The sequence below is a fragment of the Podarcis erhardii genome (assembly GCF_964252035.2).
Source record: "Podarcis erhardii genome assembly, chromosome: 9".
NCBI classification, from domain to species: Eukaryota; Metazoa; Chordata; class Lepidosauria; order Squamata; family Lacertidae; genus Podarcis; species Podarcis erhardii.
In genome coordinates, this window is record NC_138512.1 from 15822325 (window position 1) to 15846805 (window position 24481).

Below are 24481 nucleotides of genomic sequence, written 5' to 3' on the forward strand. Positions count from 1 at the left end.
GCAGCTGCCTCATGTCTCCTCTTCCACACCCCTCCCACAGTGCCAAGTCTATACATGTCTACTCAGAAGCAAAGCCCATTGAATTCAATGGGATTTACAGCTTAGCATGTATAAGACTGTAGCCTCTGGAACAGCGAGTAAAGCAAATTCGATATGATTGCAGTGCGAGTTTTTTAGGCGCCCAAGCACATCAGTTGTTGAACACTTGCAGGGCGGGTGGGAGAGCACTGCAACACAAGTCTTTCATATTTCACATTTTGATTTGGCAGGGACAACATATGGGTTCCTGGCTTTGCCTTACATCATCCGTAGTGTCTAGTTCTACCATAAAATGCATTGATACTTACGATGAATTTCATGTGGCCTCTTTATTCCCATGCTAGATCTCACTTACTTAGACAACTAATAATTTAGTAATCTACTGCAACATGATTTTTTTTCCCTTTCAGGACAAAAATGCTACATTTTTAAGGACTAGCTGGAAAAAAAAAATTCAGACGAAACCCAAGTAATGTTAAAACAGCCCAAGAAAAAAAGAGAGACAAAACTTAGTACGTTTTTAATTAAATAAACCTGGACCAGAATTCTGTTTTCTGTTTTAAAGTGGCATCCTCAAGAAGAATTCCATGCAATGTTATGGCTATGTACAATCTAAATCTAATGGAATCTAATGACTGGATTTAAGGGGGTGGAGATGTGAATCTCTCCTAAGAAGTGAAATCCATTGTGGTAGGAATAGGTTAGCTAAACCCTGCTCACATCCCGGTAAGCAGACATATATTTTTGTATTTTTTATAGGTGGATACAGTGCAGACTACGCAATCCCCTGGCCACATTGAGGAATCGTGTAAAATGAATGTATGTGCTCGTAAGTGAAATATTTATGAATGGAGCTCCAACTCTTAGTGTATGTTGGATCATAAAAAAGACACATGACCCCTGTTCGACAATATCACCCTAAATTCGATTCCCAAGAGGAGGGGTCGCTGCAGAGCTCAAAAGACATTTAAAACTCATTATTTTTTAAACTGACTTCTGATTCATTCTTATTTTTTAAAATAATAATAATAAAATATATATGTGCAAATGATAAAATAAATTACCTCTTGGGATTGTGGTGTTTTGGGAAGAACATTCAACTGATTCAAGAGCTCCAAAGGGATGTGAGAAAGGTTTTTGTAAGATGGAGTGACCAGCTGTGGACAAACTGCATCCCATACCATCTTATGTAGAACTATGAATTGGATAGCAAAGCATCTCTCCCCCTTCATTCTGCCTCCGAGAAGACTGGAATGCTGTCAAAGAATCTCATACAATTAGTGCTTTAGTTAGTAACTGGGGAGGATGCAGGTGAGTTTGAAATGTGTGAAAGTAAGAAACAGCTGTGCTACATAGGTAAACAAAAAAATTCCTCAAGCATGTGCTAGATCAACAAAGAAAATGGTATCTATACCTCAGAACAGATTCTGAGAAATCAGAATAAAGCCCGTCATTTAGAAAAGTTGGTTGAGAAAGTATGGTTTGGACCCTCTGGGTTTGCTGAGGAAGATATTCAAAGGCAATGTATGGGGGGAGAAAAGACAAAACAATAACCCTGTTAATTTCCCTGTCAGTAAAATGGAAAATCAAGTATTTGTCTGCCAAAACATATGTATTTAAAAATGTGTGACTGAGAAGTCATGACTTATTTATGAAGTTAGGAAGGTTATAGCTACTGAATAATAATAAAAAAGGCCTTTCCCCAATTGCAAAAGGAGAGGGTTTCGGTTTAATTAAAAGGGGATATGCATGATGTGGGCACCCTCTTTGCATTCCTGGTCCTTGTTAAGCTTAATATGTCATAAAAATTCAAAGACTATATATATATATTTTGTAGCCAAAAGATTAAAGATTATATTTGAACGTATATGAAAGTTAGAAATATTGGTTTGTGAGATGATGGGGGGGGGGGAGGCTGATTATCCTGTATTCTAATTGTCTCATTCAAATCAAACATTTCCATCATCCATGGGAGAAGCAGAGGTATTTTAAAATATTAACTACCGTTTTGGGGGGTTTTATTTTCTGGTCTTTACTCGTTGGTTACCCATGTCGTAAATTTACCTTATTCAGATTGCTGGTTTGTATCTGATATATTTATATGAGGTTATGACATTGCATTCATTTTTTAAAAATTGTATATGTATACAATTACTTGACTTCACAATATGCCTTTTCTGATATTCAAAACCCAGTGTTAAAGATCACTCTTTTGGAGAAACCATCTTGTCAAAGTTAAGGCCTTTTAAGTCCTCTTGATTTCAGTGAGAATAATTAAAAACATGCACTTAACTTTCCCACTGAAAGCTGTGAAACTTAAATGTACTTAACTTTGACTTGATTGTACCTGATTGATTGATATGCATTTTTCTTCCTTTTGTATTAAGTCACACATGTTCTTTGCTATTTTTTTAAAAAAGCTGGTGGTCTGTCCACTTATGGTAATCATTCTCAGGTGGTGGAATCTATGATACGGTAGAAGTTTTGACCTCTTTATTGTATTGAGAATATATTATCAAGCTTCAAAGTCTGTACACTTCTACTGTATTGATTTTTTGTCAGCAAAATCAATAAGTAAAATTAAAATTTTTGAAAATCTATTTCTTCCTTATTATTTTTTGATTTGCTTCACAGTCCTATGTACATATTTGGGTTGCTTAACCTTGAAGTCTAATTTGAGGATGCACTGATACGGAAACACATCAAGAGCTTCAGTAGCGCCAAATAAAATATACCACAGAATGTTTATACAATACAAAAGGAAAGAGAAGTGAAAGAAAAAGTCAGCTTTCTACTTCAGTGTCACATTTTGAGATCATTTCAAAATGGAGCTCCCATTAGGGATGTATATTTATTTTGGAACAAAGTGAAAAATCGAACCTAAAAATGTACATTCAGTTTAATTTTATTTTGCTCTAAATTAACAAATAGTAACAATGGGTTGTGAATGAGACTCCTACTTGTGAGTCCCATTCATACCAATTAGTTACGCATTTAATTACCACATGAAGTTGGTGTAGCAGCCAGAAGTGGAGCAGTGGACATGCTGCGCACCTGGGGGCAGCGCCATGGGGGCAGGGCCATGGGGGCGGGTGAGCGTCCCAGGGGGCGAAACGCCCATGGGGACAGAGCGAGCTGCCCATGGGGGGTGGAGCTGTCAAAACGAAGGGGGAAGGGGGGAAGGCTGCTGGCAAGTTGGTGCAGCTCCTCCCCTTCCCCCGATAGCTCGGGGTAGGCTTGGGAGTCATGGGCGGGCAGTGCGCTGAATGTCTCCCCCTCAGTGATGACACCCGGGGTGAACCGCCCCCTCCGCCCCCTTCCTCCGCCCCTGTTAGCAGCAGGAGTTGAGTTTCAGGGTTTCTCCCTCCAAAGCCATATATTGCACTTGATGTGCCATTGGGTGACTTGAATGTTCTATTTGAACACCCATTGGCTGATTGGAAGGCATTAGAACTATGATGACACATTCACACATTGCTCAGTAGTAGAGCACATGGTTTGCATGTTGAAGGTGTCAGGTTCAATATCTTGGATCTCCAGTTAAAAAGATGTCAGGTACCCAAGCTGGTGTGTGTGTGTGGGGGGGGGCATATAAGACTGCCAATACTGCATGGACCAATGCTTTGACATTCATAGACGAACCGGCCCTTAACCTCATAAAAAAATCCAGAACTGCAGTATTAATCCAAGGTGAACATTCATGCTTCTAATCATCCTTTGGTTAATGCAGTGCTTCTTTCTTTTCTGTTATCAATTATCTGTACGGAAACAATTTCCAGCAATGGAATCTCGAGGAACCCACTGAGTGAGTGTGACTCTGCACATTCTCAGTGTTTAGCAGCTAAGTGTCTTACGAGGAATAAAACAACCTCCTTTTTGCCTCCTGCTACCACTCTAATATGGAAAGGTCAGAGAAACAGTGGGGAACCAAATGAGGGAAGATATATTTTCCACACTGTAAGACATCAACTTTCAGGCCACTGTGATTTTTACAATTTACAACAGAGAGTTCCCTTTCCCTTTAAACTGAGCTCCTTTCCTTTATGTCTCCTGCTGATGGTTGATTGTTGGATAATGTCTGTTTCCCCCACCGTCTGATGTGAACAAGGAAAAGCTTGTTTGTAGCTAAGAAAATTCTATTTTGCTTTGATTTTGTTGGCCAGAAAAAGATCATAGGTTGAGCATTCTGTTCCTTACTTATCTCAGATTCTGCCAGTTGGTGGAAGACACTTGATTCAACACACAAGCACTTCTGACTGTCTCCAGAAATCCATTTGTTTGGATAATATCACTTGAACCAAATGTTCCCAGAACCATGCGGGTAACCCAAGCAACCCTCTCGCTCCAGGGTGGACTGTGATCTGTATCCTATTTGCAAGTGGCAAGGAAAATGAGGGGAAATAGTATAAAGTGAGAAGCTTTTCATGTATTGATGTTTAATACTGTTTGAATTTTATTTTTATTTTATTCTTTGTAAGCCAACTTGGAAAGATGTGTATCTCTAAAGAAAGACAATAAATGATAATATGTTAAAAAAAGATTGAAATAACTAAAATGGCACCACTGGAGAGAGGGTGCCATAAACAAGGGAGGTCTGCAGCCCCAAATCCCTTTGCCAACTTTTTAAACATCAGAATGCGGCGGTACTTAAACACGCAAATACATGTGGACAAAGGCACCCAGGCCCTAAGCTGTAAAGGACCTGAAAGAAAGGCACTAGCATAGAGATGGCTTACGTCTGGCACTTGGGTGTGGCTGGACTCCCATCAGCCCCTGCCAAAGTTATCAATAGGGATGATGGGAGTTGTAATCTGCAATATCTAGAAGGCCATAGGATAGCCACCCCCTACGCTAGCACTTTGAACTAGAAACAGACAGGGGCATAGAAAATGGGGGGTGGAGGGGAGGTCACCCCAGGTGCCATCATGGAGTGGGGGGTGACAAATTATAAAGGAACAATTAATGCCCTACTAGGGCAGTTCATAAAAAACTTTTTTTTTAAAAAAAAAATGCCTGCTCCAAAGGTCTTATATTACTACACTGGGGATTATATAGCTATATATGAAATTTCATGCATATCAGTTAATATCTTGACCCTCCTCCATGAAAATAGCTGTTTACTTGGCCATATTCCTATGCAGTGAAGGCTGAAATTTCAGTTCAGTGGACTAGTTTTGTAAGATAAGACCTCTGGAGCAGGCATTTTTTTTAAAAAAAGTTTTTTATGAACCACTCTACTGTCCTACCCTCTGCTGGGGTTCCCGGGTCCTGGAAAGTCGGCCTATGTGAAGAAAATGAGACTAGGCCAATTAGATTAGGCCTTGCCTTGCCTTCGCCCCACCCCCTGCACAGCCAATTTTTCTTGATTTTACTGCTGTGGGTTTTTTGTTTTTGTTTGTTTTGGTAAACCGCTTTGCAGGTTTTTAAAAATAAATTTTATTAAATAAATAAGCAATAAATATAAATAAAGTAACATAAGCCAAAACACAATCCACCCTGTAAATTTAAGTATCTGTCCATAGTCGCCTACTTGTTATCAGAGTCCCAGAATCCACACTCCTTTGTAAGAAAATATCAAATAACGTAAAACCATTTTTGCAGGCAAAAAATAAAAATAAAAATTCAATGTGTGTGGGTGTGTGTGTGGGGGGTGTGTGTGACAAGACCAGGTACCACCTGACTTCCTACGCCTCTGGAAACAGAGCAGTAATGAACTCATACCAAATGTTCTTTAGCGCTGGTCCCACTTAGCAACCTAGCCAGCAGCTCTGTTCTGAACTAAATGAAGTTTAGTTGAGCTTTCAAAGACAGCCTCATGTGAAAGGCACTGCAGTACTTAAGAGCTCAAAGTCAGAAGAAATTGAGTCACTGTTACCAGGCTATCACTGCCCAGCAATGGCTGAAGTTGGTGTACCAGGCCTAAACAGATGGAGACATCTATGTACCATGGATGACACCTCTCCAGAGATGGAGGTGGATGAAGTAGGACCTCCCACCCCAGGCTGTGGCTTGATCCTTTAGAGAGATTGCAGATCCTCCTGAGAAAGGTGAAAGCCACATCCATGATCAGCTGGAACATCTACCAATGCTACATTCTGTCTGCACAGGATTCAGCTTGAGTTTCTTTGCCCTTCTTCAGCTCATCACCAATTCCAGGCACTTCAGTGATGGAAGCAAGACAGAGAGCTGGGTGTCATCAGCGTGAACTTTTGCACTAGTTTCATGTAGAAGCAGGTGAAATAAGATGGAAGTGCACCAGGGCCCCATAGGGTTAAATAGTAGTCTCCACATGCACACACAATTCTTCTTATGCATGTTGACTTGGAAGTAAGTCCCTCATAAGTATGTGTGTGATTGAAATAAATAAAGAGGCAGGACCATAGCTGTAGGCTGGTCCTTCTCCAACCCCATCCTACCCAATAAGACCCTGGTTTCAGGTTTTATGATTCCCACTGCCAATAGAAATGATTGTTTCTGTTGGATGGACACAGTGGAAGTCTCCATGTTGGCAGAGTTCCTGGGTGGTGGAATGCAGCAGAGTCAATTGGAGGAGGACCTCTGCCAAACCCTAACCCATGCCAGCAGAACAGATACAGGATCAAGATTCTTCTGACTTTATTTATTAATTTTAAAATCACTAACTCACAATAGTTTACATCAACTTGAGATTGGGCCACCTGCTGATTTATTTTCTGAGATAATGAAAAGGATTTTTAATGTCTCAACTTGCTTTGTGAATCTTTAGATACACAATTGTGAAACTTCCTCCTTTGCAGGAAATAAATGTAAACTAGCTTGCTGCAGACGCGGACATAATTTTATGATATAACATTCAAACGTCTCCCTTCTATTTCTTAGGGGATAATTATTTCCAAGGTCTATGAAAAGCTGAATGCCAAAGATAGCCTGGAAAATATTAAAAAGCCCGTAAACATGACTACACTCATACTACAGGATATGATGAATGAATCAAATAAGCGTATGACATTTGCAGCTTGCCTGTGCTATTCCAGGGCTTAAAATTAAGTCATTTATTTTTGTTAGAACATATCAGAAAACATCTGAAAACCTTAATCATATTACTCCTTGACTTGCCATAGAGAGAGAGCCATAGCTCACTGGCTGAGGACATGCTTTGCATGCAAAAGGAAGCAGGTTTGGTCCTTGGTCTTTTGGGTAGCAGGGCTCAGCCTAAAACCTCAGCACATCATCACCAGCCAGGGTTGACAATACAAGTTAGCCTCAGTGAAAGGCAACTTCATATGTCCATGTGGCCTGCCAGAGCCAGTGTGGTGTATAGGGTTAGGAACAGCTTTATATCAAATCAAATATTTTATCCATCTAGCTCCCTATTGTGCAGACTGACTAGCACACTTTCCAGGATTTCAGAAAGCTGGCTTTCCCAGTTCTACTTGGACCCGCCAGGTACACCTGGGAGCATGCAAAACAGACCAGAGGTTGCCAAAACTTTGGAGTCCATGGGCACATTTGCAAATGCGGGACACTGTTGTGAGCACTATGCACAACCAAGCACACTCCGCAACCTATCCCATTGACTACAATGGAATGCTTCTTTCAAGCTTAATTACAGGCTTAATTACAGAGGTGACCCTGGGTACCAGGCAAGACCTTTGTGGGTGCATGTAGGAATTAGAGCCTGGAAAACTGGTTTTAAAATCCTAACTTGGCTATGAAACTCACTGGTTGAGCTCAGCACTTGGAATGATCTAATTCAGTTTAACACAGTTCACCGCATTAGTTCAAAAATATCTAAATGACATTTGAAAGTAGTTCCTATAATTGCCAGGTGAACTGTGAATTAAGTTCATTTGGAGGTAGAACTTTGAACAATTTCTAGTTCATCTTCACATTTAATCTTACTTAAAAAAACAACCCTCTTTATATTCTTTTGTTCTTTAATCTTAAATAGCATAATTATCAGGGGGAAATAAACAATTCACATTCCTGTGTGTTTGTATGTATTAGTCCTCTTAAATTTATATATTACTTCTGTACAGCAACTTGCAACATTCTGAATGCTTACAAAAAATAATTGCCCAAGGATCATTTGGATTAAGTTGAACTGAACTGTTAACTGAATACAAACCAAACTAGTTCATTTTGTAATGGAACAAACTTGAGCTGCAATTAATCTCTTATTTTAAAATCTCTTAGATTTTAAAGCTGCAGGTGACCTTGGCCCAGTTATGAACGCTCACCCCTGTGTGATGGTACCATAAATTCTATGGTACAGTGTGGGATGGTACTATAAATTCTAGCCTGAACACTAGGAGAAACACTGAGATCAAAACATAATTTTGGTCATAGTAGTGAGCAACCAGTGACACATACCAATGGATTGCCATCAGAAGATGTGACGAAGTGGACCGTAAGACTTGAATGAACATTGATTTGGTTGTGTGCATATAGATGATTTATCATGTGCATGTAGCTTTTCTGCTGCAATAGGGTGGTGTGTGTTTGTACTTATGTGTCCGTGTCCTAGAAAGAACTAACATTGAGAAACAATTCTGTCTTCTCTCTTCCTGGGCCCTCAGATGTTGTTTTGACTACAAACCCCATGACTAATGATATGAAATGATAGGGGCTGTCATTCAAGAACATATGGGGACCTGAGGTTGAGGAATGCTGAATCAAACAAATGAAACTGATCCTTCTCTTACAGCTGTAAATATGTTCCATGAAGCTCATGAGTTGGGCTGGAGCCAAAAAAATGCTGCTACAGCTGCCCCTACTTTTTCTGCTGCCACACAAAGGCATGGGTCTTCCCAGTCCCTTGGTAGCCATTCAATAGCAGTGGTGGTCTCTCACTGCCTTCTGCCTCCCCCCACTCATGTGTCCTGCCCTATTCTCCATTTCAGCCATGCACAAGCTTCACACCAGTGTATATCATGGTTTGCACTGTGTATAACGCCAATCTATGTTCTGCGAGAGCTAGCATGCTCATGGATTGTCTTTGAAAAGCCTAACATTAAAAAACCCCACAGTGTATATGATCCAATGATTTGGTTGTCAGTTCATTTCCACATGATAACATAATGTAAGATATTCCAACGTAATACATTCAAACTGTTCAAGAGCCTGTGTTAAGTTACACCTCAGACATTATGAAACAGAAGAAATATAGCATAAGTTGAAACCTAACAGTTCCAGCTTTTCAGAACACTTTTGTTTGGCATACTTAGCATAAAGCATATTCTAATTTAGTATAACACATTTTAGGCTTCTTTTTCTTCTTCAGGTAGGGTATGATGGCGCTGTGGGGGAAATGAAGCTTTATTTAGCATGAAGCTGCACAAGAGCTGTTGAGAGTTTGACAGAGAGCAAACTTCCCCACTGGAATACTCTGTGGACAACTTAGACTAGATTTTTGCATTACTCACTTATCTGAGCGAGAAATGTGTGCCGTTTATTTGTACAAGACAAAACCCTTTCCCACTGCCCTAAGGTGCCTTCTGAAGACATGTTTTGTTTACTTCAGGGTAAATTTCCCCTCTATGGATCAATGGTAAACTCTGACTATAAAGGAGATATAAGATTATATTGGCGTGAAAGAGCCCTGTGGGTTACTCATGCAAACATGTGTCATTTGCCATCTTCCCCAATGGGTTTCTCTTTACTAGGGGAAGCCAATGAATATAAACCGTAACTCATAAATCACCAAACTTCACCAGCCATATATTATGGCATATATAGGACCTATGCACTATGCATTTAAATTAGCATTGTGCCTTTTTAAAACACTCTTGGCTTCCCCCAAAGGATCCTGGGAACTCTAGTCCATTAAGGGTGGAGAGAGTTTTTAGGAGACCCCTTATTCCCTTCCCAGAGCTACAATTACCAGAGTTTCCTGAGAAGAGAGATTGATTGTTAAACCTCTCTGGGAACAGAGGTCTCCTAACAACTGTCAGCATACTTAAGAAACTAGAGTTCCCAGGATTCTTTGGATGGGAAGCCAGGACTGTTTAAAGTGAGATGATACTGCTTTAAAAGTATAATGCAGATAGATAATAAACATCTTCTTGGTTTTCCCACCTGGGACTACAAACACACGGACTATCTTGGGCCTTCTGTATCACAAGACATAGCTAGTGGACCATGTTGAAGCTTTTGCTGGTACAGCCCAAGAAGCGCCTCTTTCTGTGTGTAAACTGATAAAAGGGTTTAGTTTGTAAGTTGGTTTACAAAGCACTTATGAACATCAACTGGTGTCTTGTTTTCCCCTGCCTGTATTATTAATGGAGAAACAATCCTTAGAATGCACCTCAAAAACTATTGCAACGAGCAAAGACCACATGGATAGGAAGTCTGGACACAGACTAATCACAGTCAGAAAAAAAAGTAACACCTTAGGGAACCTGGTACATCTGCCATATTTAACAAGCTGGTCTACTTTGCATATGCATGTAATAATGTGCTTGAATTCAGTCTCATTCTGAGGCCAACGTTTAACAAATGCATCCATGTCCTGTTGCCGTCAGTTCATGCTTCCATGTGCTTTTGCAAAATCATTTCACAAGAGCTGCAATCCAAACCCTTCAGATGAAAGAACAATTACTTCTTCTTCTTCTTTAAAAAAAAAACCCTTTATTTATTGATGTATGTGCGTATAGAGTAGCAGTAGATGGCGGGGTGTCAGTGCTCATGTGACCCCTCCCCCCCAAAGCAGCTGAGTTGCTGGGAAGGAAAGAGGAGGGATGAGGCATTCGGGACCTCTGTGCATTGTAAATGCACTGGCATAGCAACTCTGCCACTCCTTCCAGTGCATTGGCAATGCATTGATCTCCCCGCGGCCTCCCAATCTCCTTTCTGGTATGCAGCGGTGATTCAGGTTTTCACCGTGGTTTGAATGCAGCCATGGTAAATGCTCACCGCAGATTGCCTGATTTTGGATGTCACAGCAAGCACTGGTTGTGCGCAGCAGCAAACGGAGGAGAGGAACCTATACACAAAGGGAGAGAAGGAAGGAGTGAGGAGGGAGCACGGAAGCTTTCTGCAGACATCTAACTTTCCAAGCCAAGAAGAAAGGGCGGAGGAGGAAGCTCCTGAGCCTTTGCACTTTCCTAGCAGAGGTGATGTTTGAACTGAGCTACTGAAATAGAACAAAGATAGGTTAATTTTGAACACACGAGGCTGCTCTCTGCTGAGTCAGTTCACTGAATGCTCTATTGTCTGTTCTGGTGGCAGCAGGTTTTCCAACTTTGCTACCTGAAATCTCTTTTTTAAACCAGAGCTGCTGTGCACTGAGCCTTTCTGCATGCAAGGCAGATGCTGTACCGCTGAGCTCTGGCTCTCTCTTATAGCAAACCGGGACAACAGTTACAAATCAAAATGAGAAACACTTCTGAAGTTTAATTTATTTGATGACACAGCAAGGCACACACTGGTAGCTTCCAGGAAATCTGAAATTATTAATTAGTCATCAGATTTGAATATCGATTGCTGCTATGTTTCTGTATGCCAAATGAACTTGTATTACTGAGGACTGAATGAATCGGTTTAGGATGTAGCTGAATATTTTATTTATGGAGTTATGCATCATGCATTGAAATCTGCAATGCATCCCTTTGTTTACTTCATTCTTGTACAGCTATTGATGTATAGAAATATCCGGCCTACTGATTTGCAAAGCTGAGCCTAGGCTGCGATACTTCAGATAAGTTTGCCTGGTTTCTATATGGCTGACTGTTGCAATTATCACATGAAATGGCTCCTGAGTGTTCGTGACATTGAATGTTTCTCTGCAATTACAACATTGACATCTTTGGTAAGAAGACATTGCTCTCCAAAAATAGGACTTCCAAGTCTGAGAGGTTAAGCATTAATGTCCAGTTTTATGGAATGCATTACCTTAAGTGGTGCATTAGTAAGGTTGAAAATAAAATTGATAACTTTTTAAAATTGACAGAGAGTCTTATAATTGCCAACAGCTTCTTCAGCTGCTGCAAAATTGTAGCCTGGAAACATCTTCAAGTGTTACAACAGGCTTGGCTGAATTCTGCCACTAAGCTGAATGAGACCCACCAAAATACAGGAAGATGTTCTGTTTTGCCTCCTGCTAAAGGTAGCAAATGTGGAAGCAGGTCACAGGCTGGTGGACTGTATTTGGCTGGGACATCACAAGCTATGCAAACCAGGAATTCAGCAATCACAGCAGTAAGAATGTGGTCCTACCCTGAGAGTGTGGGGCCACTGAGGATGACCATCTCCTGTATTTCTGCAGGAAATCAGCAATCTGCAAGAGCCGGCCCTACTATTGGGCAGGTTCCCTCATTCAGCAGACATGGAATAATATAGAGGGGACAGTGGTGGCAACTGAATGGTCATTCCCCCTCTGCTAGAGGTCAAAGCTGAGTTCCCTGCACTTCCTATGGTAGCTTGCTGTTCTCAGGTGAGGTTGAGGACACTGTCCTGTCACCAGGGTCGAGATTTGGGGGGTGGGGTTTGATTCAGTTCACATTTAAAGGCAAGTGTGCTGTAGTCACACTTTCTGAAACAAAGCGGAAGTGAAACACAGCCATACTTTGAAATTTGCGCTTTTCCAGATTTTGTGACGCAGGTCTCTAATTGACCATTATTTACAAAAAATGCATATTTTATGGTAGAGCGTGCATAAAACTGAATATATTGGTGGAAAATGACCTACAAAATGCATTACAATAGAGGATTCCTTCCTAAATGTGCACGTCAGTCACAACAGCACACAAAAATGTGTTTTTTCAGAGAATTTTGCGCTAAAATGCTGGTGAGTTTTCAAGAGGTTTCCCCCTCCCCTCCATTTTGAAAAGTTGCAAATGAATGCAGAAATGGGGAGAACTGAATTTAAGATGGGGAAAATGAGAAGCTGAGAGAACCAAAACCGACAAATCCTTACACCAGAATTGAAGCAGGTTTGAACTGGGGAGTCCAATCACTTTCTGTGGGGAATGGAGGGGGCAATATGTTTTTTACCTTATGTCTCCTGATGGAAAGAGGGAAGCCAAAATCACTATCATTATCATTTAAAGACACAACAGGTCCCCATCCTGCTGTTTGAAGGCATTGGGACTGATTGACTGAATCAATTGTGTGTGATGCATCAGAATGCCCGGGGGGGGGGGAGGCACAAACCTGAGGGCAGTGAATCATTCACAGGTGAATGGACAGCCTTTTCTGTGGGCTGGGCTCATAGAACCTACTATTATTTGATTCATGTATTTCTTATGGAATGCTCTCTAAGGATTTTTATGATGATTAATGGAAATAGTAAAGGACAGGAAAATCCACTTCACTTCAGTTGCTGACCCGCTTGGCTCTTCTTTAAAAGCAAATTCTTCTTTCGTTGACTCTTTCTTTTTATCAAAAAGGAAAGAAAAGAATGCTTTTTAGAGTGTCATTATTAGAACAACTATACATCACATGTCTAAAATATGTACCTTAAAACAATGGGATAAAGAAACTGAATATTGATATTATGGGCCTCATGCTTTGAACAACAGATCAATTTATAATGTGTGTTTTTTTTCTATAGGCAATCACTTTGAGACTCAGTCATAGCAATTGGAATTATTTCAAGCAGATTTGAAACTGATGAAACTGGGCTTATTGCCAGTTCCTTCACTCAGCTATGATTTTATTCAAATGAGTTGTGTCAAGCTTGCAATATCCTAAGTAACTTTAGCCTATCATAATCTATTCTTAATAGGAGAAAAAAATGCCGTCCCTATGGTAACCTTCACCATCGGTCTTGGGATGTTATTACGAGACCAAGATGAAACACATACCTGAGGTTTAGCCACTGCCTCATTCATGATCTGTTTTGATCTTGGCTTAATAATACCTGATTGTTTGCAGCCATCTGTTGGCATTGCAAATCCCGTACAACCTGTGACTGTGCTAAGCCAGTTCAACAGTGGGCACCTGAATGAAGGCTGTTTTATTCCATTTTGTGCCCTTGAAAAAAGGGATTAGGCAATCTGATCTCTGTGCGGATTAGAGCAAAGGGATGAAAGTATGCACAACTTTTGAGAGAATTGTCATAGATTATGATATAAAAGAGATCAGAGTGCTAGTGAAACACAGGACATGGAATGCTGGAGCAAAGGTTCATCATATTTCACTGTGAAGTATCAGATCCAATTTATACATCATTGTAGGGCATGTGTGAGCTAGCTATGTCCTTGTTCTGGGTTATGTATATTTAGGGTAATGTATATATATAATGTAATAGACGCGGGTGGTGCTGTGGGTTTAACCACAGAGCCTAGGACCTGGCGGTTCGAATCCCCATGACGGGGTGAGCTCCCGTTGCTCGGTCCCTGCTCCTGCCAATCTAGCAGTTCGAAAGCACGTCAAAATGCAAGTAGATAAATAGGTACCGCTCCGGCGGAAAGGTAAACGGCATTTCCGTGCGCTGCGCTGGTTGACCAGAAGTGGCTTAGTCATGCTGGCCACATGACCCGGAAGCTGTACGCCAGCTCCCTCAGCCAATAAAGCTAGATGAGTGCCGTAACCCCAGAGTCGGTCACGACTGGACCTAATGGTCAGGGGTCCCCTTTACCCTTTTTATATATAATGTATATCACATGGCAAGACATCAAATTAGTGTTTCTCCACACCTTGCATCTTTATGCCCATGGGGGCATGGACAATAAAACACTAAAATGATGATGCCACATTATGCTATTCAGCTACACAATACTGGGGAGATTGAAGAGGCAACGTGGGTTAGAAATACCCATGTCTATCCTGAATCATAGACATTAGGACTTGTGCCAGGAACACAAGGGGCTGAGCTGGAATCTAATCTTGTGTAATGCCTCCAAATGAAGCACCAGATAGGTCTCCAACACTGAAAGAAGCCATCTGAATCAAGAGGACCCGGCAGTGGAAGCTGCAGAGATGCTGAATCTAGACTCAGTTCCTCAGGCTGACCATAAATTCATTAAACTGGATCCCCTGAGTCAACACCCTCTGAGCCAGATTTTCCCAATGGGCTGTCTAGCTGCCCCATTCCCTACTGCCTGCTCACCAATAAACTACAAGACAGGGCCTGAGAGATTCCAGACCAGAGAACTGCCTTTTCAAGGCTGTCTTTTTGAGGAAGGAATGATGACCCTGAGAAGAGCAGTTTGGCCCAACAAGAATATTGAAAGGTTTCTAGATCTTATCAGAGCAGCTGTCTGCTTGGAGCTACCCAAGGTCCTGTAACTCCACCCTGACTTTATATGCTGTCGTCTGAGTCACCCTCAGCCGAAGCTCAGCAGGAGAATTCATAAGAGCTGAACCTGAATATTGCTTCAGCACCAGTGAACCTCAGACTGAGCTTTAAAAAACAAGCCACTGCTCTCACTGAGTAGTTATCTCCACTGTCAGTGAGAGGACTCTCCTTATTTAAAGGAGAGCAGCTTGTTTTAGTTAGAATGGTGAAGAGTGCGGTGACAGTAGGGCTTTGAAGCTGTAACTCTTGGTATCAGAAGAGGACAACACAGCCCTCAAGCCAGAATGCTACTGCCACAAAGGTACTGTGAAATACCTTTGCTAGATGACACCAACTTTATTTTGAAGCTTCACTTGTTTTAAGGCAGTCCTTTTCTGTGATAAAGATTGTTCTCCACTGTCTGGAGGACAGAGTGACCCCTGAGAAGGAAGAAGCTGATCATTCATGTTCTAAATTAGCTGACGTGTTTAAACAGCAACAACAAAAAACCCCAAAACTTGTAATTACATTATTTTTGCTCTGAATATTAGCATGAGAGTACTAGTCAATGGGACGCGGGTGGCGCTGTGGGTAAAACCTCAGCGCCTAGGACTTGCCGATCGTCAGGTCGGCTGTTCGAATCCCTGCGGCGGGGTGTGCTCCCGTCTTTCGGTCCCAGTGCCTGCCAACCTAGCAGTTCAAAAGCACCCCTGGGTGCAAGTAGATAAATAGGGACCACTTACTAGCGGGAAGGTAAACGGCGTTTCCGTGTGCTGCGCTGGCCCACCAGATGCAGCTTGTCATGCTGGCCACGTGACCCGGAAGTGTCTTCGGACAGCGCTGGCTCCTGGCCTCTTAAGTGAGATGAGTGCACAACCCTAGTCGGACACGACTGGCCCGTATGGGCAGGGGTATCTTTACCTTTACCTTTTACTAGTCAATAGTTTGTTCTCAAACTGTGGGGCATCCCCTATTGGGACATGGGCAAGATTTAAAAGTGTGTGTGTGTGTGTGTGTGAGTGAGAGAGAGAGAGAGAGAGAGAGAGGGAGAGAGAGACAGAGAGAGACAGAGGGAGGGAGGGAGGGAGGGAGGGAGGGAGGGAGGGAGATCCAGGAAAAGATAAGATCCTGAAGGTGATGGCGTATTTCTTCCCCAGCATCAGCCAAGATGTTGTTTGGCTAAATGCTTCCTATCAATGAGCCCATAATGAGTTCCTACTTTTGTTTAATTGTGGTCTTTGTATGTGGGTTTAGGAGGGTGTCGAAATATCATGTTCTATTTATATTCTAAAGCCCACGTTGGGTATATACCCAACATACAGATTATCATATTCAGCAGCTGACTATATGGAACTGCCTAGGTTAATCTGATACATAGACCCCATTTATTATGTTGGGTTGGGTGGCAGAAGGTAGTCCGTTTAGAATAATGGAAAAGTTCACAAAAACCATGAAATACCAGTTATTCTGATGACTGTTCACATCCACTGTGGAAAATTTCAAATATAGGCCTGATCCATGTTGTTAACACTGAAGCCAGCCACAATGATACCAACAGGTAGTACAAGAAAACAAAATTCTTAAAATTTGCCTACCCGCCAAAGAGTTAACCATTCTTGACAAGCACTAATATCAAGCCTTTTATTTCAAGTTTTATCTTCCAGCCTTGGGACCACACCATTAGTCTTTAGATGCTGACACCAGGTGTAAAATAGTGTATGTGCCTGTGAAGCACTTTGGCATTTTCTTTATGAATTAACATTTTATAAGTATATTAATTAATTAATTAAAACTGCTTGACGACCTTGATTTAATTACTGGGGTTTTCTGCTAATTAAAAATGGAGCTGGTTTTGGAGAGCAAAATGAAACACAGAAGATGATTTAAAAGGTTGGGGACTTCAGGGTGACACACACACACAAATCTTCTACTATCACCGAACTACTCATAAGGGTAATGTGAATTAGGGTAATCATAATTCTGAATTCACTTTTTGGCTATTGATCTGTCACTATATTACACTGTCAAGGGACTGCAGTAGCTGCTTGCAAAGGACTGTCTCTTAAGCTGCAACAAAAGGAGAAAGAATTACTGGCAGGACTAATGACAGCATTGCAGATTTTCTAATCATTTATTGCCAAGGCCAACTGATGGGGTCTTCTGTAGCACAGAATCCAAATGAGGCAGCATTCAACTCTTCTTATTATCAAGAGTAGATGGCATTGCTTGTTAGAAACTGTTGCCTGCCAGTAAGTTGACTCTACTCTTAACTTACTGTCAAGAAATAGTGACATGGCCATGAAAATATGGGACAGGAGTAATATTACATCTGCTGCTACATTTTTTCCCCCAAATAAAAATGAAGGAGGAAAAAAATGTTTTGTTTTTTACTCCCAATGAAGGTGAATTTTCCCTGCTTCCCCTAAAGCAGATTTAGGTCCCTCACAGGAAACAAGAAGAAATACAAGCTATGTCATTAATTTCAGACTCAGAATATGCATTCTGGCAGCTTGTATCATTCAGAGATAGGTGAAGAGATCTCTGCTTGCCCTGGAAATAAATCAGACCCTTTGAAGCTTCCCTTTGAATGCTCAAATCTCCTCAAGGGGGAGAGGGGTTGACCATTTAGGTAGAAGGAAACCACTCCAGGAAACTGCTTCTCCCAGGGTAAACACACTTCAGGGCTAGGTCAGGAGAACAGAACATCCCCCTGAAAGATAGAAGAGGCCTTCAAGGCTCCATGTTCCCCCTCCCCAACTGTGTGAGAAGTAAAGATACATCTATTTCTGTAGAACATCCTGTATCCATGATCTGCAGTAGCTGCTGGCATTTTCCACTGAAAATCACAGGGGCTGTAGTTCAATTTCTGTGGTTCCTGATGGGGGGGAAAAGAATCTACCAATACAACTTTGCTTTGCAATCAGTCAGCCAGTGGAAGGAAGAGAAACCCAGGGGACCTGTCCCAGGGACTCCTCCATGAACTGCTGACCTGCCTAGTCTCCAAGGCCAGTTTGCTGTTTGCAGGAGAGGGATGGGCTAGCTCATGGGTAGGCAAACCAAGGCCCGGGGGCCGGATCCAGCCCAATCGCCTTCTAAATCTGGCCCGTGGATGGTCTGGGAATCAGCGTGTCTTTACATGAGTAGAATGCGTGCTTTTATTTAAAACGCATCTCTGGGTTATTTGTGGGACATAGGAATTCCTCCTCCTCCTTCTTCTTTCTTCTTCAAAATATAGTCAGGCTCCCCACCAGGTCTGAGGGACAGTGGACTGGCCCCCTGCTGAAAAAGTTTGCTGACCCATGGGCTAGCTGGCAAAAACAGAAGAGTGAAGGGCTTGAACGAACAAAATCAAGGAAGCCGTCTGCTTCTTGTGGAATGTGCTCATCATGTTTCTGTTCTTTTTGATTAAAATGGGCACTTGCATTATGATTACCAGTAACATTTATGATGCTCACTCCATACAAAGTGAGGGTGAGCATCATGGCGCCTGAGTTTCTCTTCAGCTCAGATTTTTTAACACCTCCTTCTACCCATGCTCATTTTGCATTGCTGTCTTGGCTGCTGCTATTCACATGGTGACTCCAATTGACTATCTTGCTGAGCATTCATTTTGATTCATTGGTGAGGAAGTTGTTGCTTCCAGCAATGGCTATCCCATCCTTTCCAGTGCATTTTCCTGCCACTTTCCCTTTCCCCAAAAATTACCATGGGAGGAGGCAGGGTAGTTGCAAAGGAGATCACAACTTTAGTTGTGCGATCTGAATTTGCTGGTGTGTGATTGAATCCCATCTGAAAATAGCAACAGTTGCTCCTACTGCCCACTTAGAGATGTCTTTAAATAGGATTCAGATGTGAGCCTTGTTAACAATGTAAGTGATCCCACCTATCACAGTGGATATGCTGATTGCTTACAATCTCTTCACTTAATGGGTTAATTTCTGTTCATTTTTTACAATGCCATATTGAAGCAACCATTGAATGGAATTGCTTCATAGCCGTTGTTAGAAAGCATAATGAACTTCCAGAGACCTCTCAGAACAAGCATTATTAATCACAACAGTATCATTATCATCTTCTACTTGTATTCAATAAGTACCAGTCTGTTTATGGAGGCTAAAGCATGCATACATTTTAAAACTTACTTAAGTGTCATTATGTCATTCACAGATATTTTATTCTTCTTGGCATTGTGCATTCATAGCTCTCTGCAGTCACTGTTGTGAAAGATTGGGGGAGGGGATGTAAAAGGCACAGAATCTGTGTAGGACTTTCAGTAAACCCAAGTGATGAACATGGAATATGTTTGCTGAATATTTCATTTTTTGACAGGCGAAGGGAAGGGGAAGAGAAAAAAACCAATTTCAACAAACATATCATTAGAGTATAATTGGATACATTATGCTGCTTCTCAGTAGTCAATGAACTACAACAAATTTTGATTTTTCCAGAGCTTGTTAAGGGCTCCTCCACCCCAGAATAGAGCCTAGCAGATAGAATGTTCATTTAAATTCCCATGTGTGAATTTTGTGTCTATTATAAATCCACCGAGTAAAAATGAAATTTTATTTTATTTAGGGCCTTCCCATGACCCTCCTCATATACTGAAAGTGTATGTGATGGGGGGGGGGGTCACAGAGCTGGTGTTGCCTCTCTGTGTGCTGCCTGCCATAATTTTGGTGACCATGTTGAAGGGTAAAAGTATGTGCCATCATTTGTGTGTAAGATTCTTCCAGCATGCAAGAATCCTGCTTCCTGCTTGGCAGGGGGTTGGACTCGATGGCCCTTGTGGTCTCTTCCAACTCTATGATTCTATGAATCCTGACCCTCACAGATTGATTTGTGTGTAGAGCCTCTTCCGACATCTCACCAGACAAGCATGCATGATATTGTCAGGAAGAATGATTATGTATATCAATATTTATTAAAGTCTAGGACTGCTTGTCAAACAGCACTTTTGGATGTGTGAGCCTGCTAATGCAGGGCCATGAGGAGGTAGCGTTTGAAGTTGTCGTTTAAGCAATACAAAAGCACTCCTGAATTTTGTGTTTTCGCACCTCAGCTAGAAGCGTGACTCTGTTTCATTTGTTTATACCACCATCTGTAATATGTTTTGAATTATCTGTCTTGATTTAAAGCACATACACCTCAGAGTTAAAAATGAGATAAGAACATAATGTGTTCACCTGAACTACACAGTTGGAACCAGGAATATAGACAATGCAGCCAACAGAACAGTGCGAGACTGAATAAAATTAGGATATAGAGCAAAGAAATATCTAAATATGTCATTGCTGAGACTGAAGTATGTTCATGTAAACAAGTGTAAATTGATTTGGGGAAAATAGGAAAAAAATGCATATACAGTATATTGCCATAAACATAGCCTCCACCTCCTTTCCCCTAATATTCACCTTATCCCAATTGCGATGTTATAGTTTGCATAGGTAGATCAGAACAAAGCTCTCACGAATCTAGCATTCTGTTTCCATTGGCAAACTGCAGGCAAGAAACAACAATGATGGCCTTCCATGCTTGCCCTCTGCTTTTTAAATATGGAGGAAATGTACCTTTCTCCTTCATAGAGGTTTATCTGCCACCAGGGATAGCATGGGGTTGACTGCGTCTCCAAAGCCTTTTTCTAAAGCCATCTCAGTGACGGTCACCTTGCTGCATCCTAATGCATGTGAAAAAGCACTTCCTTTCCTGCCAATCCGCTTCTTTGGGGAACTATCAAACAAGTAAAGGTAAAGGGACCCCTGACCATTAGGTCCAGTCATGGCCTAGGGTTGCGGCGTTCATCTCATTTTATTGGCTGAGGGAGCCGGCGTACAGCTTCCGGGTCATGTGGCCAGCATGACTAAGCCACTTCTAGCGAACCAGAGCAGCGCACGGAAACACCATTTACCTTCCCGCCAGAGTGGTACCTATTTATCTACTTGCACTTTGACGTTCTTTCGAACTGCTAGGTTAGCAGGAATCAAACAAGTACCGGGAGCAAGACCATGCTTATTGTGCCCCTCCAAACATCCACACATTGGCAGTTCTTTCTAACAGGTGGACATCTAGAGTCAAGGCCAGGCAGCATCTCATGGACCTGCTCCCTAGTTCTAACATCATTTCCAGTTCACAGGGAGAGGGTGTAGAAGTAAATGAGGCTCCTGATTCCTTTCAAGAGAGGAAGGAAAACGTGCCTCTCTCCACACCTTTTGTAATTTTATAAACTTTCATCATGCCCCGTCCTCAAATTAGTCTACAATGATAGAGCATTTGAATTATGACTAACTCAAAACCAAGGAATGTGATACTTTTAGAGTTGTTGTTTTTCCACGGTGTCCTTTAAAAGAAGAATAAACAGAACATCCTTACACTCCTTATGATGAAGAAACATTTCTCGCTTGCAACCAACATGACAGCTCTGGCAACATAATAAATCTTTCTAACCTTCTCCTCCCCATTTAGCTATACTTGTGAGGATATTTATTTGTTCAGGGCATCTTAAGTGTAAAGTATAAACAAAAATGCCAAGCAATAAAACAAGTCTGACACTTTGTATTTTAAAATACGTGGATGTGGAAAGGATTTATGTTCAGTATCAAAGGGCTGGCCCTCTATGCCACTCTGCTTTTCCAAGAGGTCATCTTGCTCTTTCTTTCTTCAGAAGGCCAGAAATATTCACCCATTTCTAACAAAGAAGGTTGTCTGGAAAGGTGCACAGTGCTGATCTTGAATAGGAATGAGATGAGTGCCCACAATTTCCTACACTCAAAGCAGAAATCGCATTGTCATTGGTGTGTGTTTAGCTTGCAGGCCCCTTCTGCTCTATACATTTAAAGCAGTATCACAACTCTTTAAATAGTCATGGTCCAGTCCCCACCCCCAAAAGTCCTGGGAGCTGTAGTTTGCTAAGGGTGCTGCGAGTTATTAACAGACCCAGTGCTATTTTTATAGAAGAAGAGGTGCCTGAACTTACCACGAACGCCTCCTTTGTTCTGTTATAATGGCAACGGTGCCCACCTGAGAAGTGCCAGAACTGAGTTCCGGCAAGTTCCGGCTGAGAAAAAGCCCTGACTCCTATTCCCATCAGAGAACTACAAGTTCTAGTTCCCTGGTAAACCACTCTGAGAATTGTAGCTCTCTGAGGGAAATTGTTGTTGTTTAGTTGTTTAGTCGTGTCCGACTCTTCGTGACCCCATGGACCAGAGCACTCCAGGCACTCCTGTCTTCCACTGCCTCCCGCAGTTTGGTCAAACTCATGCTGGTAGCTTCGAGAACACTGTCCAATCATCTCATCCTCTGTCGTCCCCTTCCCCTTGTGCCCTCAACCTTTCCCCACATCAGCGTCTTTTCCAGGGAGTCTTCTCATCCCCTGAGGGGGCCAACGTATTGGAGCCTCAGCTTCAGGATCTGTCCTTCCAGTGAGCACTCAGAGCTGATTTCCTTAAGAATGGATAGGTTTGTTCTTCTTGAAGTCCATGGGACTCTCAAGAGGCTCCTCCAGCACTATAATTCAAAAGCATAAATTCTTCAGTGACCAGCCTTCTTTATGGTCCAGCTCTCACTTCCATACATCACTAGGGCTCCCCTAACAATTCACGGCACACATAGCAAAATGTACTTTTAAAGGTTTTTGGGAAGAAACCATGGGTGTTTCAATTTGTGTGATGCCACAGCGCAGATGGGGCCTATCACAGATGCTGAGGTCTATTTTTCCAACTTTCTGTAGGTATGAACAGTAGTGGTTGGCTAGGTATGGTGGGGGTGCTCACCTGATCTCCCAACAGCTGACCTGCTGCTGCTTACTGGGGAAGGAGGGCAGGACAGCATGGTGCAAAAGCACCAGCAGAGCCAATGTGATACTCCTGTCAGCGTGTTTCCACTGTGCCAACCTCCCTGCTTCTTCACCCCTCTCCTTCACAGTAAGCAGCAGCAAATCAGCAGCAAATGTTGGGGGGGGGGGGTGTCAGGTGAGTGCTGTTCCTTCACCATGAAGCTGGGTAGGAAGACAAGTTTCTAATATATGCCAGTGTGGTGTAGTGGATAAGAGCAGTGGACTCGTAATCTGGTGAACCGGCTTCGCTTCTCCGCTCCTCCACATGCAGCTGCTGGGTGACCTTGGGCTACTCACACTTTGAAGTCTCTCAGCCTCACTCACCTCACAGAGTGTTTGTTGTGGGGGAGGAAGGGAAAGGAGAATGTTAGCCGCTTTGAGACTCCTTAGGGTAGTGATAAAGTGGGATATCAGATCCAAACTCCTCCTTCATGGCTGCCCAACCCTGTCTAAAAATCCCAACACACAAGGCTGCATTTAATTCATTTCCCTACAGCCAGACAGGAAGTATACTTGGCAGAGGTGGGAAATGTCCTCTGGGATGGGAGAAAAAAATTGTTGAAGAAAATTAATGGTCTAGCAAAGTTTTAAGTTCTATCTCTCCCCACCTGGCATTCCCCCCCAGCAAATGCCTCCCCCACCACACATCTATGTTATCACAGGAAATACAAGTTTGGAAATAAGTGTTTAGTCTAGTTCTGCCCCTGGTGTTTGGGGGCAGAGGAAGAGAAAACGAAGCTTGTGTGATTTTTGAGTAGCAATGGTTGGAAGAAGGAAACAAAAATGCAGAGTCGAAAGGAGAATTTCCTTCTACTACAGCCAGAAAAAAAGAGAGAAGTGTTCATGAATGGGAATAGAAGACTGAGAAGATGAGGAGTTTGTTTCTCACTCTTTACACTGTCATTCCCTGCCTTTGCACCATGAAAGAAAGAAAAAAGTCTCATTAACATCTAAATTGATGGTGAATGGAAGGAACCCGCTTTCTTCTTTTCACATTTCATTCTCCCCCACCTTTGTTGTTGTTGTTTCGTAATGGGGTGGGTGGGAGCATAGCATTGCTATTCATCCCTTTGTTTATCTTGAAAGGTAAAGAAGGACCCCAGGCCTTTAAAAGATATTTAAAAAATAATTAAATGGGCATTCATGCACGGTCTGCAAGCAAGCAAACCCAAGGCAGATTGTCATCTCTTGGCATGGCAGGGAAAGAAGAGAAACTGGCTGCGAAGGCTCGCTTCCCTTGGATGAGGCAAAGTGGCAGGTTTTTTTGTGACATGTGTCTCTGAGGTTTACAGTGGCCCCTCTGTTTGAACACCTTAGAATCAAACTCCATGTGCCCGGGAGGAGAGTGTTCAGCGCGAGAGAGCAACTCTCTGTACAGTGCGCTACCCTGGCAACCTGATAGATTTCCAGCAGAC

The 24481-nt window shown here is 42.1% G+C and overlaps 1 protein-coding gene across 6 annotated transcripts in view; it reads left to right on the plus strand.

Moving 5' to 3' along the window:
- PCDH7 (protocadherin 7) overlaps window positions 1–24481 on the plus strand; it is a 417383-nt gene that overhangs the window by 66325 nt on the left and 326577 nt on the right. For 2 of the 6 annotated variants that reach the window (XM_081875651.1, XM_081875650.1), the window contains one exon: window positions 799–2639. The exons of the other annotated variants lie outside the window; for them this stretch is intronic. Coding sequence is in view for 1 of the 2 variants with exons in the window: in XM_081875650.1 (XP_081731776.1) it covers window positions 799–876 (78 nt within the window). In the remaining variant the exon portion in view is untranslated. Of the gene's footprint in view, window positions 1–798; window positions 2640–24481 lie in introns of those variants that run through there. 6 annotated transcript variants of the gene reach the window in all.